Below are 17,267 nucleotides of genomic sequence, written 5' to 3'. Positions count from 1 at the left end.
AGAGGTCAGAAGAAGTGCAGTTAAACCAAGCTCTCAAATTGTTTAACCAGGAGATGCGTCTTCTTGCGCGACTCCTTCTACCCTGTATTCTTCCGTGTATTATTAATTGCAGCAAGTTATAACGCTCGCCCCTCATGACATGTCCCAGACATTGCAGTTTTCTGACTTTAATTGTATTTAAAACCTCTTTATCTTTTCCCATTCTTCTCAACAAGAAACACATGGCTGATTAATATTCATGCACCTTTGCACAAGTACATTCACAGCGAACAGGGCTTCCCTCGTTCCCAATGCATTTCCAAATCCAAATTGTGTGTCACATGTCCTGCTCAAGTTTGTTGTGTATTATCCGGTGTATAATTTTTAAAAATATTTTGAGCGTATGACTCATTAAACTTATTATCTGGTGGTCTTGGCGTTCTTTTGCATTTGGTTTTTTTGGTAATGTTATGAATGTTGACATCAGCCAATCTCTGGGAATGATTCCTGTACTGTATATTGTATTGAATAAGTCGACCAATATTCCAATTTGCTGTTCTTCCATTAACCGTATTATGTCTACAGATATTTCCTCAAGACCTGTTGCCTTGTTGTTCATTGTTCGCTTTATCGCCTCTAATACCTCATCTTCTGTTATGTCTGGGCCGTTGTCAAACTTTTCCTGCTCTAGAACTATCTCAGTCCGTTCGTCTTTAAATAGCTCTTGAATATATTCCTGCCATCTTTTAAGCCTTTCACCGACATCTATAATAATTATTACAGTACGTTACATTTTCTTCTAATGTCTTTAGTTATCTTTCGATCTCAGCGTATTTCCTGTAATTCTTCTCAATACTCTCATCTCTGCAGTTTCCAGTAGCCTTTGCGTTGTGGCTGTGTCGGGTCTTGTTTCTGAGGCATATCTTCTTCATCGCTTCTTTCTCTATCGTCTTCATAGCTGGACAGTGTAATTTCAAGGTATTTTATTTCCATTACTTGTTCAATACTGATGCTATCAATTTCTATTTTACATCTGGTTGGTGCTTTTCTGACTACTGTTTTAGTTTTCTGAGATGAGATTGTGATATTAAATTCTTTTGCTCTTATGTTAAATCTGTGGACCACTCTTTGTACACTATGTACAGAGTATTTTTATTTCTTTGTTTCCTATTCTGCATCCTCTTCCTTTGTTAACGCTTTTGATGATTTCATCCATGATCAAATTGTGAAGAGCATGGGGATCAATAAATCCCCTTGTCTTATTCCGCTGCCTATTTCTATAGGTTCTGTGAGTTGTCTATCTCCTTTTTGTATATGGTACAAAGTAGTCCAATATTCCAATCATTGGGGAGGGATTTCTGTGTCCATATTTCTTTTATAAGCTGCTGTAATACCAATATGGTATCATAGCCACCTTCCTTATATAGTTCAGCTGGGAGATTATCTATTCCGGTTGATTTGTTTCTGCATCTATTCAATACATCTTTCCTTGTTGTTTAATAGGTCGCCAATCTGACTTTTGCATTGTCTTGTGGTTGCCTTGAATTCTTTTATATGTTAATGTTAACATTTTTATGGAATGCTCTGAATTCTTTCTCTCTGTTGAGGTTTTCTATGTAATTTAAGTGGTTTCGTTTCTTTCTTTTGTGTATCCTCTTTTCTCCTCTTCCCTTTGTCTGGTTATTCTCTACAGTTGTTCTAGTTTATTATTAAGACATCCCAAGACTTTTTTGCTTGTGTGATTCATTTATCTATTTCTTGTGAATCAGTGCCAGTATTATCAAAGTAAACTTCCAAATAGTCACAGTTCTGATAGCATGAAATGTTTTCTCCATTTTAGATGTCAGACCAGATCTCCAAGATGTTCACTCTATTTTTATTTGATCACTAAGTGCAACTCGTAGCATTTTTTTTTAAAAATTTCCATCTAATGTCTCCAATGGATCTTTTAGTAGGTTATTTTTGCAAACTGAGAAGTAAAAAACACGTGTAACCAAATTTATTTAAACTTAAACTTATTCAAAAGCACAGCTTTACAAAAAATGATTTTAAACAAGTCAAAGGAACATTGCCATAAAACTTACAAACCAATGTTTTATAAAAACATAGGAAACCTAACATAAACCCATTTACATAAAACACAACAACCAATTTACCAAAACATAACTAAACACACATTAAGTATCAAATCAAATGCATTTTTTGCAATAACCATATTACAGCAAGTTCCTCGAACACATATAGGTATATCTAAACATTTTTCTTAATAGCTTCATCTACTTCGTCAACAAAACCCTTGAATTTCTGCCACTGTTCCATCGTTAGCATAATTCCCTTTTTACCGGGTTTAAGTTCGCCGTCGGCATTGTAGTACTCTCTTATATTAACATACCAGGTATTTTTGAACTCACTCAATTTAACAAATTTATTTTTACCCAAAGGCCAGGAATTCTCTTCTTCGCTTGACGACTTCGACGGTTTTGACTCAGTCTTTTTGGTCTTCTTGACTGGAACATCCTACAACAAGAAACGCTATTAATAAAATGTTAAATGGACATTTAAAATGGTTTAAAGCTTTCAGTTCTAGTGGTAAGAAGTGTCACAACTTTTCCTACAAACGAGTTAATGAATAAATTCTTATTTTTTGTCAGCAGTTGTCGCTTGTTTAGTCACTTTAATATATCATAGCGTATATCAATGTTTTTAGATTAAAAAGTGCATCTAATGGCAATATTCTTAATGTAAGTTTATAAAAATTCTAAATAAATGATGGATTTGACTGTTACTTGATGTATGCTAAAAGAAAAGCACTTATACATTAAACATTGGTCAAACTGGTAGAAAAGTTAACAAATGTATAGCAGAACACAAAAGGGTTTTCGATAATAACAAAAACGGATTCTATGAACGTACTTCACCTTCTAGTCATAATCATTCTTTTAATGACTAATTTCATATTTTCCAGAATCAAAACAAAGGTCTAACCTATTTTTATTATCTCCACTCTTAAAGAATACCGTCTACTCCTGGTGATTTTCTGTTTTTTAATTTCCTTAATGCTTCCTTTACCTCTTCCTCCTCAATATTTATTTTTTTATTTGCCGTCCCCTCTGGTGTTGGTGGTTGATTACCGTCATCTTCAGCAAATAGTGATCGAAAGTATGTTCCCTTCTGAATGTGTTTCGTTTTTATTAATTCGTTTATATCTTTTCTTTGTCCTCTGATCATTTCCCATATTTCTTTTTGTGTTCTGTAGAAGTCGTGGTCCAACTGTTTTGAGAAGCGCTGTCGGTGTTCCCTTTTTATTTGTCGAACTAACATATTCATTTCATTTCTGATTCGTTTATAGGTTGTATGCATGTTGTGTTTGTTGTGTTTTGTATTGTAAAAAGGCGTTTTTCTTTTCTTGGCATTTTGTCTTCACTTCCTCTCTAAACCATGAGGTGGTTCCTCTTTCCTCAATGTTATCGATTTCTGATATTTCATAATCAGCAATCTTCTCTGATATTCTTTTTTTGGAGGTATAAGTAATCCTTCTACTCTGATTTTTGTTTGTGTTGACGCCACTCTCTTGGATGTGAAGTATTTGATGATGATTCTTATTTTACATACTAAGCTATGGTTGCTACGTACATCTGCTGAGTTGAGGCAATCTTATGTCGATGATTTTTGATGGATATATAATATCTCTGTTGGTTATAACATAATCTATCAGAGATCTTTGTCCACGGGTGTTATTGAATGTATATTTGTATTGGTCTTTGTTGTTTGTGTTGTTTATTATTTAAAAAATTGACAGCACAAATCTCTTGAAGTAGATACCATTTCATCAAATAATCATTCTAAGACAAGCTTTACAAAAAACATGAATATGGAATTAAGAGATATGGATTTTAGATGGGCCTATGATAGCATGAAAAGAGATCTATTTTACAATGCAGTACAAATCCAGTAGAATTCAAGAAGCAATGCTCTCAACACTTGAGAGTAAGGTTAGATAGAGAGTACAACTATGACAACAAAATAACATACCATGTTCCATTATATGCAACAGTATAGATAAAAACATGAAAATACTAGCGTATACCAATGAAATGAACATCCTCTAGCAAGCAGACAAACCTAATACAAGCATTCACCACTTTAGAAACAGCAACAAAAACATGGAGCTGCAGGTTAATTCAAAAAACACGATGTATATGAAAGTTACAAGTGACACACAAGCAGCGCAGCCTAACGACCAAGTGATTGGAACAGATACTTTACAAGTCATAAGAGAATTCATATATCTAGGTTCACAAGTCAACCATAATAATGCAGTAAGATCAGAAATCAACCGAAGAGTACATTTAGCAAATAAATCCTATTTTAAATTAAATAATTTTGTAATTATTCGTTGAATTACAAAAAGAAAAACACTTTTGATATAAAGGTTTTATAATATTGGGCTCTACCACATTTACAGACCTGATGTTAAATCCAGTAAAATAAATATGCTGTAGTGGCTAGGCCACATAGAGAGAATGAACAACTTGGATGCTTCAAATTGAATTTATAAATAAAGACTGCATAGAGGGAAAAGAGTGGTAGTCCCAGAGCACAATGGTTAAGGAAAAACAGATTAGATATGAAACTGGAAACCCAAGGTGAAAAATAAGAAGAAATGGAGACTAATCCTGGAACACGTTAAGATCCACAATAAGTACAATGGGTAGTACAGCCAAGGGTAATTGAAAATAAAGATTTTGATGGTAGTCTCCAATTATTTCTTTTTGTTTTAAGCATACTTTTTCACACAAAGGCACATCTGTCTGCAAATAACAATATATAATATAATTTAATAATAAATACATTTCTGTTGTATTAACACATTTTACAGGATGAAGAAGGCAAATAAAGAAATATTTGATTGAATTGCAATGCAATATTTTACAGAATCTTGAAGAAAAAATATTTTTTCCACTTTTTGAGAGGTTTGCATTCATAATTGGAGTGTATATCTTCCCAATATCTCTATTAATCTTTCTCACTCCCTCTTAATGATAAAATAAAGGATCATTTCCTGTAAAGATAACTTGATAAACAACTTAGCACTTACTGATGCTGATCATTTATAGAAATTTAGGATGTGTGTACAGTGAGAGTATAGCCAACTTGTTTAATTGGTTTAACATTGGTTTTTCCATGATTTTAACTCAGCTATATTAGTTTATAGAAGATCTATAACAATCACCTAAGAATTACTGAAAAAAAAATTAGATTGCAAGGAAAACAAAAAAGATAATAATAGGATCAGCTTGACTTGTATGTAAAATTCTCCACAAGCTCAAAAATATATCAAATGTGGTGCAAAAGTGTGAACTATGGATTTCAAAATAAAGCAATGATGCAGTTTTGATGCTTCATATTTTATCTACAAAAACTGACACCAGACACCTGACACAGTCAAAAGAAGAGACTTTTGAACAAAAAACAGCTGAATTTCCAAGCCAGGTATCTTTTATTGCATTATAATGCAATTAATGTTGAAATTTTTACCCTAAACCTAAAACTTATTGTTTTTTAGCCTTTTAGTTACTGGTTTAGAACGCTGAGAACAGAGATGGTGAATAAGACCATTGACATTGTGGAAAAATCAAACTTACTACAAATTCCCCTAGACCCTGCATGAAAACTTGCAGAGAAAATGGCACCAAACTGATTATCACGCAATTGCAAGTTGCAGGAAACAATCGCCTGACGACATACTGCTCATGCATTTAGGCAACTTTCTTGCATCTTGCAGGTATAATTGCAAGCTGTAAACAGACTTTAATCGACAAAATAGATGCAGTATAAAGGTCCAAGCTTATAGGAGCCTTCTAAATGGAGGAAGTTAAAAACAAAACATTGTATAGTCATCATATACAATGATAAAGTTCTTTAAAGCAGCTAGGAACATTGTCTAATTATGATTTCTAGGTCTCATAAAAGGATTGTTTTTAACCATTAACATAAGGAACTCTCTAAGAAAACCTGAGAGTGTAATTACAGCTGAGAGTGTAGAAGAGGAACAAAGAATAACATTCCAGTTATTATCTTAAACAAATAAATAAAGAGAGTTTTTAACACATTATAAAAACTAAGCTAAGTTGGCCATTTAATTTAAGATACAAAGAAAACAGATAAATATCACAAGGTTATATTATCACAAAATGTTCATTCTTTAAAATGGGTTCAGAAGTAACCTCATAATACTCTCGAATACTATTATACAATATGTCACCTACAGCTAATGTGCTGCTTTGACCAACAGTTGTTCTCATTGACAACAATTTTTGTATGTATGGACTTGGTGGGTTGAAATCAGTTGGATATCAGAATCAGTGTCACCAAAATGGCAACAATGAAACACTTGCACACTGGATATAGGTATAGTAATTAGATATCTGCTTGTAGTCTGAAAATAAAGATGGAATAAAGATTTATATAGGATGAAGACAAGGCAGCATATGTAATTTTCTTCCTAGAAGGGGCTGAATATATTCAACAAGATTGTAACTAGGTCTCCTGGGGTTGAAGTTTTGTTGCTACTCTGCCTGAAAGCATATTGCACTTAATTAGAGTAGGTACTAATAATTATAATGAGAATTCAGCTCTGAAAATGGAAATGTCAGCTATGTTATCCATACCTAGAACCTTCTCTTTTTAATTTTTCCTTTACATAAGTTCAATAATTGCATCAGAACTAGTTAGGTTCGAGAAAAAGGTACCACAAATAGTTTGTCATACAGGAGGTTGGAAAATTTTAACCTGTACTACCTATCCCAGGTATTTTCCAATAAATATTTCTTCTAGTTGTGTGTGTGATCTGATATTATTGGCTTTGGAAGCTGACTTATTTGCCATTTTTCCCGTTTTCATTAAAACTGTTGTTAAATTTCATTCATTCACTTATTGAATCTCTAATTAACTGAATTAACCTTCAATTATATTTCCTACACCAGCAATATGTGAATAAAACAGATTTTAGAGTTCTACAGAATTATTGTTGTTAACAAAAGACTAAAGTCACTAGACTAACTGCCTACATCCAGATATGTGACATAGGTAATTTAAATAGGCTAAGAACAATGCCAATTGACTTAAATACCGTTATGGGACTTAAATTTAAATACCGTTATGATACAATAATTCATACATGCAGTCCCTCCTCAAATTATTAGACTCACTTTAGAAATATCAGTTTTTTGAACTTCAAGGGCCTTCAAGTATCTTCAAAGTGATACGAGCTACCAAATGGCTTGCATAACAATTAGTGAATAATCATACTAAATAATTACATTTAAAAAGGTGGAGGTTTTTGAGTGAATTGTCAAAACTTAACAAATGGCAATATAATGTGCTAAAAGTATGCAGTGACTCAACTTTTTCCAACTTTAATTTTTTTCTTTAATTAGTAATTGGTCAACTTTTGTAAAATTGGCAGTAGTGAGTGTTAATATGATTCAATGGTAATGTTAGTTTTGAATTTGGTTAATTTCTAATCATAAAACACGATGATTAATCTCAGATTGGAATTTTTTCAGATGAGTAAATGTAAATATCTTTCTGTTGAGCAAATCTCTTCTGTTACTCCTCTATTAGAAAATATCACATTTAGCCAAAGAGAAATAGCACGAAAATATGGTGTATCTCAGTTGTCAGGTCGCAGGTTGAGTCAAAAACTTAAAGAGAAATGTTACATTAGTTCCGAAGGCTTGGTGAGGCAGAAAGTTTTCAGTCACCCCCATAAGGCGAGTTTTAAAGAATTTGGCTCTAAACACAGAAGAGGCACCCATGTAGATATAAGTAATAAATTGGAAAAAGCAGGGTGTTTAATATCAGTGGAAACTGTATGCCCAAATTTCTACAGTGTGGGATTCAAATGTTGTAGGCCTGTTAAAATGCCAAAAATAACACCACAAACGCTCAAGAAATGCTTAAAAGTTTGACCAATTTGCATAAACAATCGACTATTAATGATTGCCAAGAAGTAAGTTAATACAAATCATTTTGTTTTCATACTTTATAATTTTTATTCACATTTGCAGGTTTGCTTTAGTAATGAAACAACATTTCAAATTATGGATGATACCACCAAATTTGTCCCAAGACCAAGGGAAAAATTTAGAAGGGACGTGTAATAAAAAACAATTAAACAATGTCCTGCAAAAGCAATAATCTGTTCTGTAATGAACAGCAAAGGACTGGGAAGTCTATATGTGGTATGCATAACCATGTGACAAGACAAGTATATAAGAGTTTAGTAGAAAAGATTCATTCCACAACTGAACAAATGGTTTGGTATTAATTGCAAGATCTTTATGCACGATAGAGCACATTTCCATAAGGCTAAAAGCATTAAAAGTTTTTTAATGAGGCAAGAAATTCCTCTATGACTATAGCCCAGCAACTTAGAAGACATGAACCTCGCCAAAAATGTCTGTGAGTGTCTAAAAAGAAAATTGGCTGAAGAAGCAATAACAAACAAGGGTCAGTTGATAGAAAGAATTATTTTTTATTGAAACCATAATAACGATTTAGAATAGCAGCAAGATGCATAAATTGCACTCTTAGGAGAGTGGCTGCAGTTCTTAAATCCAAGGGTGGCTTAAAAAATATTAGTATTGTAGTAAAATTATTTGATAATTTTAATTCTTTTCAACATAGTTATAATTATAATTCATTATGAAATAAAGAAAACCAGAATTCTAAGTGAGTCAAATAATATGAGCAGAGACTGTAAGTTTGTGAAAGAAAGATGTGATAAGAACAAAAAAAGTGGCTAATAATAGGAATATATCTAGTGCAGACATTAATAATAAACAGTAAAATTAGAGGAATATTAGAATATTTAAATAATAATTAAGAAAATAGTGCATAATTTCTTTTATCTACCAATACCTCAACAGTTAAAATGTGAAATGAGCATTTTAGTGCAAGAATTAGGTATCCCAAGTGAACCATTGCTGATTCTATAGAACAGTAATTACTATGAACACTAGGAGTAATCAAACAATGACACAGTTCTCAGCAATTATTGCATGAAGGTAAAATAAATAGTTATAACTGTGAATGAACTCAGCCTTGCCCAACCAATATGAACAATACTGAACATGTAAAGAATGACCTATTAATATATTTCTATCCAACCATGTAAGTTTCTAACCTATAATATACATTTAGTACCAAATAGATGCTGATAAACCTCAAAATATAATATAGTAACATCAAGACCTTGTTTTAAATATTAGTAATTAGTATCTACTAGAAACAATACTTACGTCGTCTGGTCCGGAATCTGAGTCGGAAGTATCTCTTTTTGACTTATTTTTAGGCATATTGAATAGATTGAATAAACGAAAGAAAACTAGAACTTAAACAAAGCGTATAAATTGAAAAAATACAAATAGGTCGAAGCAAAATTTATGCCGGCTGCTATCTTAGAGATATTCTTAACAAATGGAGGTTATAAAATAGAAAATGACGGTTGCAAATTGCAACGCAGCGCAGCCAATACAGATACAGATGTCACTAAACAATCATACCAACTTCCGACAACCACAAGCAGCAGCTGTTCATCTTTCTTTTCAAGGCACAGGGTCGGCCTAGAATATTCTCTTTATAAAATGTAGGTTTAAAAAAAAACTTTTTTTTAAATATTTTATCGAAACTGTTCGCATCATGTTTTAAAAATAAATTAAAAGAATATATTTATAATATTTATGTGGTATTTAAAATCATCCCTGGGACATTAATTAAAACAAATATAAATGTATTCAAATCTATGTAGGTATTTAATCGACACCAAAGTACCTAAATCCCCAAAAAATAATTGATATAGTTTTTGTATATTGGTATTATAGGTAGGTGTTAACTGTTTTATTGCAGTAGTATTGCAGGTAACTATGCTTTCCATTTCTCGTATACTAAATTTTTAATTTCGGTATTGAACCAAAGCTTTGACGTCTTGTTGTAGTCAATTTAATTTACATCTGGTATACATTTCCTCCATTTGTCACGAGATTTACCTCAAACTTAAACGTTTTTATTTGCAGCCATTTCGTAATCCAATTCTATATGAGCTCTTTGGAGTGTTTGGAAATTCGCCTAGCACTTATTTATGATCTGACCCTAGATTGGGCGATGTTTTAAGGTTTTTTGAGAAAAAACTATTATTTAATTTTATATTAAGGATATGTAGTTACCATAGTTAGTTTATATGTATAAAATACTAATAAGGCCAGTGTTATCTGGAGGAGTAACGTAGTCACTTTCCTCAGTGCGACAGAGAAAACTGGTTCAAACAGTCCCTGCATCTTTTTCTAATGGGCTGGATTTATTTACCACGTAATCTTCCCATTTTTTAACTCTGTGGTGGCGTAATCTTTTAGCCTGTGGTGTCAAATGGGTGGATCGAGTAGCTCAGGAGTCACCACTGCCAGTACTAAGTCCGGGTAAAGGAGGAAGGTTGGGAGTCACCACTGCCGGTCCTAAGCCCGGGTAAAGGAGGAAGGTTGGGAAGTGGGCTGACAACCAACTCCCGGAAAAACACACTGTTACAAAACCTGAACATTTGCCTTGGAGTACAGGACGGAACTTTCGGAAACGACTCAAGCTACGAAACATGCAATATATATTAGGAAACTGGAATGTGAGGACACTAAATAAACCAGGAGCTCAAACCGCACTTCTGCAAGAACTAAAAAGATATAAGCTCATGATTACTGCCCTTCAGGAGACAAGATGGCTATGGAAAGGTGCCAGGGACACTAAAACGCACACAATTCTATACAGTGGGAAGGAACAAGGAAGCAAAGAATGTGTAGTTGCATTTGTGGTGGATAATGATTTTAAATCAAAAATCATAGACTTCCAGGCAGTCAGTGAAAGAATATGCAAGTTAAGAATTTGCACCCACTTCTTCAGCCTAATAATGATAAACATTCACTGCCCAACAGAAGAACAAGAACAACATACAAAGGAAAGCTTCTACCAACAGCTGGAGATAGTATATGACAATGCGCTAAGAAATGACATCAAGATTATAATGAGTGATATTAATGCTAAAATAGGCAAGGAGCCGCAGTTCTATGGCACAACAGGAAAAAACCTACTGCACAATGAAATGAGCAAGAATGGGGAGTTTTTGATAAATTTTGCCACCAGTAAAATCATGGTTATAAGTTCCACATGCTTCCCACATGAAAACATACACAAAATGATTTTACCAGATAGAACCACAACCAATCAAATCGACCATGTGCTGATAAACAAAAAGGCAGCCAGTACTATCTCAAACGTGAGAACACGTCGAGGAGCATGCTGTGGATCAGACCATCTTTTACTCCAAACCAAATTTAGATGCAGAGTTAACAAAGAAAGAAACGAAAGTCAACAAAGAACAAACAAACTGGACCTGGAAAAACTGAAGATTCAGGAATGTAAAGAGAAGTTCGAAGAAGAAGTTAAGAATGCTAGAACTGCACTCCATAGAGGACAAATAGAATAATATCAAAACAGCAGTACTGACAGAAGTAGCGTCCACCCTGGGAAACAAGAAAAATGCGAGAAGAGGAGCATGGTTAGAGCATGGAGTAGAACATCAACAGTAGCACAAAAACATACGCAGTTTCCAAACATAGTCCCACAAAACATTATACATAAAGATGATATAAGCTCAGATATAAGCTAAGAGAATAACCCAGGCAAACAGAGATTATTTTGCCCTCTCCCATATATTTTGGTCTAAAAATGTCCACCGAAATACAAAGATGAGAATCTATAAAACCTTAATTCGACCAATAGCATGCTATGGCAGTAAACATGGGTCCTAAAAGAAACAACCAAAAGCAAACTCGACACATTCAAAAGGAAAATACTGAGGAGAATACTAGGACCTGTGAGGAAAAACGGAATTTTCAGAAGTCGATAAAACAACAAGCTTTATCAACTTTATAAGGAAGCACCACTGTCAGACATCATTAGAATACAAAGATTGCAATGGGTCGGACATGTGATAAGAATGGGAGAGGATAGGTTACCAAAAAGAGCACTTAATGCTAGAATGCAGGGAAAGAGACAGGTTGGAAAGCCAATAAAGCGCTGGAAAGACACAGTAAACAGCGACGCACAAGCCCTTTTAGGAGTCCATATATGTAGAAGATCCGCTACAGACAAGCAAGGGTGAAGGCAAAAAATAAAGGAGGCCAAGGCTCAATTTGGGTTGTACTGCCGTAGAAGAAGAAGAATCTTCCCATTGGTCATTTAGGTCATGTGGTCGATAAACCCGGAACATTAGAAAGACATGCACTAGGGGAACAGTCCTGTATTGCAGCGCTCACTTTATTTGTATTAACCATTTGCCTATGCAGGGAGCAAATAATATCAAAATGTTCCAAGCAAACAGCTTCAGAGCAACATCAGGAACTTTTTGGTCAATTATTTTGCTTTGTTTTAGATATTACATTCTTTGGTTGTTTTCTTCTGTTATGAAATCAAATAAAACAAACAAAAATATGTCGTATAAATTAATTTATTTACATTAAAACAAGTAACAAATAACAAATGAACAATAAACACTCACACGAAGATCAGTCAAAAGTTGTCTACAATTATTAGTATATACAAACAATTAAAAAACAAACAAAACAACAGGAGCAACGTCAGATCATCCTAACCTCTATTATATAATTACAAGAATTTTCCTAACCGCTAAACCTTGAATAGACATATTTCAATAAATTTTATCATATATTCTGTATATTTTTATAATTTTCAGTACAATGTACCTTATATGGCTTTTAAATTATTAAATAAGATTCTGGTACTGACCTCTATTGACAGTTATTCTGGAATTATCCTTTTAGTTATTATATATTATAATCTTCTCAGGTTTCCTTTAAACATGATATAAAGAGAAGACGTTATTTTTGTTGGGCAAACAATACAATTTACCTTAAAGTGTCAAGGTATTGTATTCATATGCTCAATATGTTCATAAACCATGCCGAAAAATTGTTTTTTCATTAGATCGTGTTGATTTCATTATTTTTTTAATACTATAACTTTTTGACTACGTTTATGTCAAACAGAAGTTGTTCCTTACAAAAGCTTTCCGCCTTTTACCAAATTTGACAAAATTTTGTACTCTATAAAAAACACACATGCTTTAAGTTGTCTTATCTGACTATTGTCTATTATCCTATCTATGATGATGATCATGGTGATCCGGAGTTGGGAACCATTCTTGAATAATAACTGGTTTCCAGATTTCCTTCCAGTCTGGTAACCAAATGTCTTTCCAGTAAGGAACCCATATTTGCTTCCACGCCTCTTTCCACTCAAGTTTCTTATCGGCGACCCAAATTTGTTTCTTTTCAGTCCTCCATATTTGCTTCCAAGCCTCTTTCCATTCAAGCTTTTTATCTGCAACCCAAATTTGCTTCTTTTCTGTTCTCCAGATTTGTTTCCACGCTTCTTTCCATTCCAGCTTCTTGTCAGGCACCCAAATTTGTTTCTTAGCTGGCTTCCAGATCTGTTTCCAGGCTTCTTTCCATTCGAGTTTTTTCTTTGTTATCCAGATTTGTTTCTGTGCTGGTTTCCAATATTTTTTCCAAATCGGTTTCCAAATCATTTTTTTCTTCCATATATCATGAGCGATTATTTCTGCACCTTCGTGATCTTTTCCAAGATGCTGTTTGCCAGGTACATGTTCCTTAACCCAAACAGGAATCCATAACTGTTTCCACGCTGGTACTTGGATTTCTTTCCATGCAGGTACTTGTATGTCCACCCATATTGGTTTCCATATTTTTTTCCAGTCTGGGACCTTAATTTCCTTCCAAGCTGGTACGTGAATTGTCTTCCACACTGGTTTCCATATCCTTTTCCAATCTGGCACTTGGATTTCCTTCCAAGCAGGCACTTTTATGGGTTTCCACACAGGCTTCCAAATTTTTTTCCAATCGGGTACTTGAATCTCTTTCCAGGCCGGCTTTTTCGTCGGCACCCATATCGGCTTCCAGATTTTCTTCCATTTCGGTTTCCAAACCTGTTTCTGACCTTTTTTCCATACCTTTTTCCATCCCTTCTTCCACGTTACCTTCTTTTTCCAGTATCCTGGATCGTGATGATGATGGTCGTCGTGATGAACTTCGTGATGTTCTTCGTGATGGACATCATGAACGTCGTGATGGACGTCATGAATGTCATGATGGACATCCTGAACGCCAAGATGTTGAGTATCTTGATAATTGTCATAACCTCCTTGATAATCTCCCGGATGAAACGATTGGTCTACTTGGGGTGCACCATAGTTGTATCCTGGACCACTTACGTCAGCGGGGCTATAGTCGTAGCCAACTTTCTTCTGTGCTGTCCTAAAAGAAATAATTTAATGTTAAAGTTATTGATTAACAAGTCAAATAGTAAAAATTTAAATATATATCCACAGAGAACGATCTTTAGATACAATTTCATAAATTTCATCAAATAAGAAACTAACTCTACGTGAACATATGGAGAGAAAGATAATCTAGAGAACCAATGTTGCAACTCGTAGTAAAAACCATATTGTATAATAGGTATCGCAGTTAAATATCTGGGAATTGTTCTACATAATGTACACGATTCTGCAAAAGATGAAAAAAACTTTATCAACAGAGCATCAGCTGTGTCAAGATATTTAAGAAAAAGTTGTTTAGTCAAAAATATCAGTGACTGTCTGAAGAGGGAAGTTTTTGAGCAATTTGTGTTCCCAATTCATTGCAAGAAAACATTCGACTAAAGATCATCCAGGTATACCAGGTATAATTTATGGGAACTGATAGGTGCTGAAGTTGAAAGTGAGAAGTAGGATGGTTCTATGATGACGTTAACACTTTGATAAAAGAAGTAACCACTAACTAAGCTATACTGATGGGAGACCTAAACGCCAAGATAGGCCACAAGCAGGATGATTTGTACTTTGACTTTACGGATATGTCTATAGAAACGAAAAAGGCCAAACTCTTATACAGTTTTTTCTGCAGTACAGGCTATATGTCATGAACACACATTTTAAATAAAGCCTTCAAAGAAAGTGAACTTTACAATCACCAAATGGCTTAAACAAGAACAAAATTGACTTTATAATTACCAACAAATAAGACGTTGTTCAAGAAGTAACTAAAATCACTTTTCAACCGAAAGTAACCATAGAATAGTTAGAGCGAAGATTTTATTGAACGAACCAAAGAAGAAATATGGTAACAAAGGTTAAAAATGACACATACACTGCGATTACTAACACAAGGGAATACCAGGACGAACTAGAGAGCAACATACAGAAATGCGTGCAAGGTGAAAACAATATTAAACAGCTTAACAAAATGTTGGTGAATACCCTAAAGAAGGCACAAAAGAAGTGACAAGCCAAGCAAACAAGGAAAAATGAAAAACTCCCAAAAGATACAGGAAACCGGGCTTTATTGATTTTCAGACCAACTTTATTGCTTTCGTACTCAACTCTTCACAAAAAATAACATACTTCCTGTACATTACAAAAATTAGAGTTCATAAACTAATTTTCTTGTCATATTCATTTTTATCAACCAAAAATTATTCAAATGTGGATCATGAAGTCAAGAAAACACAACAAAAAGTTCTTCGGAGAGCAGTGTAGTTTTCTGGAGCAGTGTATTCAGAATAAGGAAGTTTTAACACGACTTATTACAAAATAGCGTCTGTTAAACGTCTGTTCTGTTGTCATCAGTTTTGCAATTATTTTAATATTCAGTAGTAATTAAAAATGTATGTTCCTATTTCAAGCTTTACAATAAATCTAATCGGAATGTCAAGATTGTATTAAAAATTTCAACTTAATGTATAAATAATAGTAGTAAAGTAGTAAATTCTATTACACTCACGGTTTTTGTGTGGCAACTGCTTTTTGTTCGATAGGGACACTTTTTGAAACGGCGACAAAAGTTAGTGCCCAAACGGTTACCTGTAAGAAAATGTCAATTAAAACTTTTATGTACATATATTTTTTAATGTTTGGATTAAAATTAGAGACCTACAATTTCTTACAGATTAGTACACATAGTTACAGATTATAAGTAATGGCACCCTAATGTTAAAAAAATCTTCATCCTACATAATGTTGATTGATTTTTATTTACCAATCTGAAAACAGCAACCAAATTACTGAGCAACTGTCGACACCAAAACCTACGCAAAATTTAAATCTAAATTAAAATTCTTTACGGAATCTTCAACAATGTGGCCTAAAGCAACTCCAGTTAAGCTCTCCTTCTGAACCGACATCTTCTTCTCGAATCGAATCGTAGGCAATAACAAATGTAATAAAATCTTCTCTAATCTCATTTAAATATAGATATCGCAGATACATTCTTCTTTACAGCAAGAAATTATATCATTTTGAGTAGTCTTCATTAATGTAGCATTAGCCGGAGCAGTTTCCAAATGTTTAAGCAGATCATTATCGCCAGCATCTATCCTAAACCGAAGCAATGCTCTAAAATTGCCATCTTTTTTTTGTACCATCCATCGCTGTTTACGATACTTTTAATATTTTTATCATCCCTATGCCCTCTCAAAGAAATATTTTGTCTACCACAAAGAATAATAGTTTTTATTATTGGATTCAAATTCTTCCTATTTTCTTAAATCATTTCAACTATTAACTTCCTGCTTATAGGGTTGATGGGTTTTAAATTATTTTTTTTTTAAGTAGGATTATTTGATGGATATTTATTTTTGTTTGGAGAGAATCATGACCCCCTTGATCTCCCCTTGGATCCTCCACAATTTGTGATTCGGATATTTAGATAATAGTAGCAAATTATTAGAAGTAGTTCATACTTTTTCTACAAAATAGTATATTTCCGTTTAATTTAAATCAAACTTCGTATAATAAATTCTTTAGAATAAAGAGAAAGATAATTAATTATCAGTCATTATCTATAGAGGAATCTTTCGAGTACACAAATCATTATATATAAAAAAACTGTAATCGTGGAAGTTAATTATCACAACACACGAAAACGCTATAACGATAACCGCATCTCTACAAAAAGTGAAATAACCAAAACCGCTAATTTCTTTCCTAACGAATTTGAAACTGCATCATCTAAATTTGTGGAATTTTTAGTTACGCATACGGTGAAAATGCGGCGTTATCGTTTGTTTTTAATTTCGTTACTTCACGTAAGTGAAAGTGTTGCTTGCCAATGAACTTGTTAATACCTTAAGTGAATGTGGAT

General features: G+C 33.6%; 3 protein-coding genes across 3 annotated transcripts in view; 1 reads left to right on the top strand and 2 right to left on the bottom strand.

Annotated features, from left to right (window-relative positions):
* Positions 1–1,963: 1,963 nt before the first annotated feature.
* Positions 1,964–9,521, bottom strand: Ssb-c31a (single stranded-binding protein c31A). The gene is made up of 2 exons (XM_072521201.1): positions 9,285–9,521; positions 1,964–2,496 (listed from the first exon to the last, which is right to left on the bottom strand). The coding sequence occupies exons 1-2, from the start codon at positions 9,339–9,341 to the stop codon at positions 2,230–2,232; spliced, it is 324 nt and encodes a 107-aa protein (XP_072377302.1). The 5' UTR covers positions 9,342–9,521; the 3' UTR covers positions 1,964–2,229.
* A 1,106-nt stretch (positions 9,522–10,627) lies between these two features.
* Positions 10,628–11,961, top strand: LOC140433117 (uncharacterized). Its single transcript, XM_072521169.1, has 2 exons — positions 10,628–11,302; positions 11,809–11,961. Exons 1-2 carry the CDS (start codon positions 10,628–10,630, stop codon positions 11,959–11,961), a joined length of 828 nt encoding a protein of 275 aa, XP_072377270.1.
* A 564-nt stretch (positions 11,962–12,525) lies between these two features.
* LOC140433155 (uncharacterized) overlaps positions 12,526–17,267 on the bottom strand; it is a 38,996-nt gene continuing 34,254 nt past the window's right edge. The window contains exons 2-3 of the mRNA XM_072521200.1: positions 15,909–15,988; positions 12,526–14,381 (exon numbers count right to left, since the gene is read on the bottom strand). Of these exons, the coding sequence (XP_072377301.1) occupies positions 13,205–14,381; positions 15,909–15,988 (1,257 nt within the window). The 3' untranslated portion in view covers positions 12,526–13,204. The remainder of the gene's footprint in view (positions 14,382–15,908; positions 15,989–17,267) is intronic.

Source organism: Diabrotica undecimpunctata, chromosome 2 (assembly GCF_040954645.1).
Source record: "Diabrotica undecimpunctata isolate CICGRU chromosome 2, icDiaUnde3, whole genome shotgun sequence".
NCBI classification, from domain to species: Eukaryota; Metazoa; Arthropoda; class Insecta; order Coleoptera; family Chrysomelidae; genus Diabrotica; species Diabrotica undecimpunctata.
This window is presented reverse-complemented; position numbering and strand designations above follow the sequence as displayed.

Excerpts from the sequence above, each read along its gene's own strand:
- Ssb-c31a (XM_072521201.1), bottom strand. The coding sequence starts at position 9,341 with ATGCCTAAAAATAAGTCAAAAAGAGATACTTCCGACTCAGATTCCGGA. Across the intron at positions 2,497-9,284 it reads CAGATTCCGGACCAGACGAC|GATGTTCCAGTCAAGAAGAC; the intron begins GTAAGTATTGTT and ends TTCTTGTTGTAG.
- LOC140433117 (XM_072521169.1), top strand. The coding sequence starts at position 10,628 with ATGCAATATATATTAGGAAACTGGAATGTGAGGACACTAAATAAACCA. Across the intron at positions 11,303-11,808 it reads CAGCCAGTACTATCTCAAAC|CATGCTATGGCAGTAAACAT; the intron begins GTGAGAACACGT and ends TTCGACCAATAG.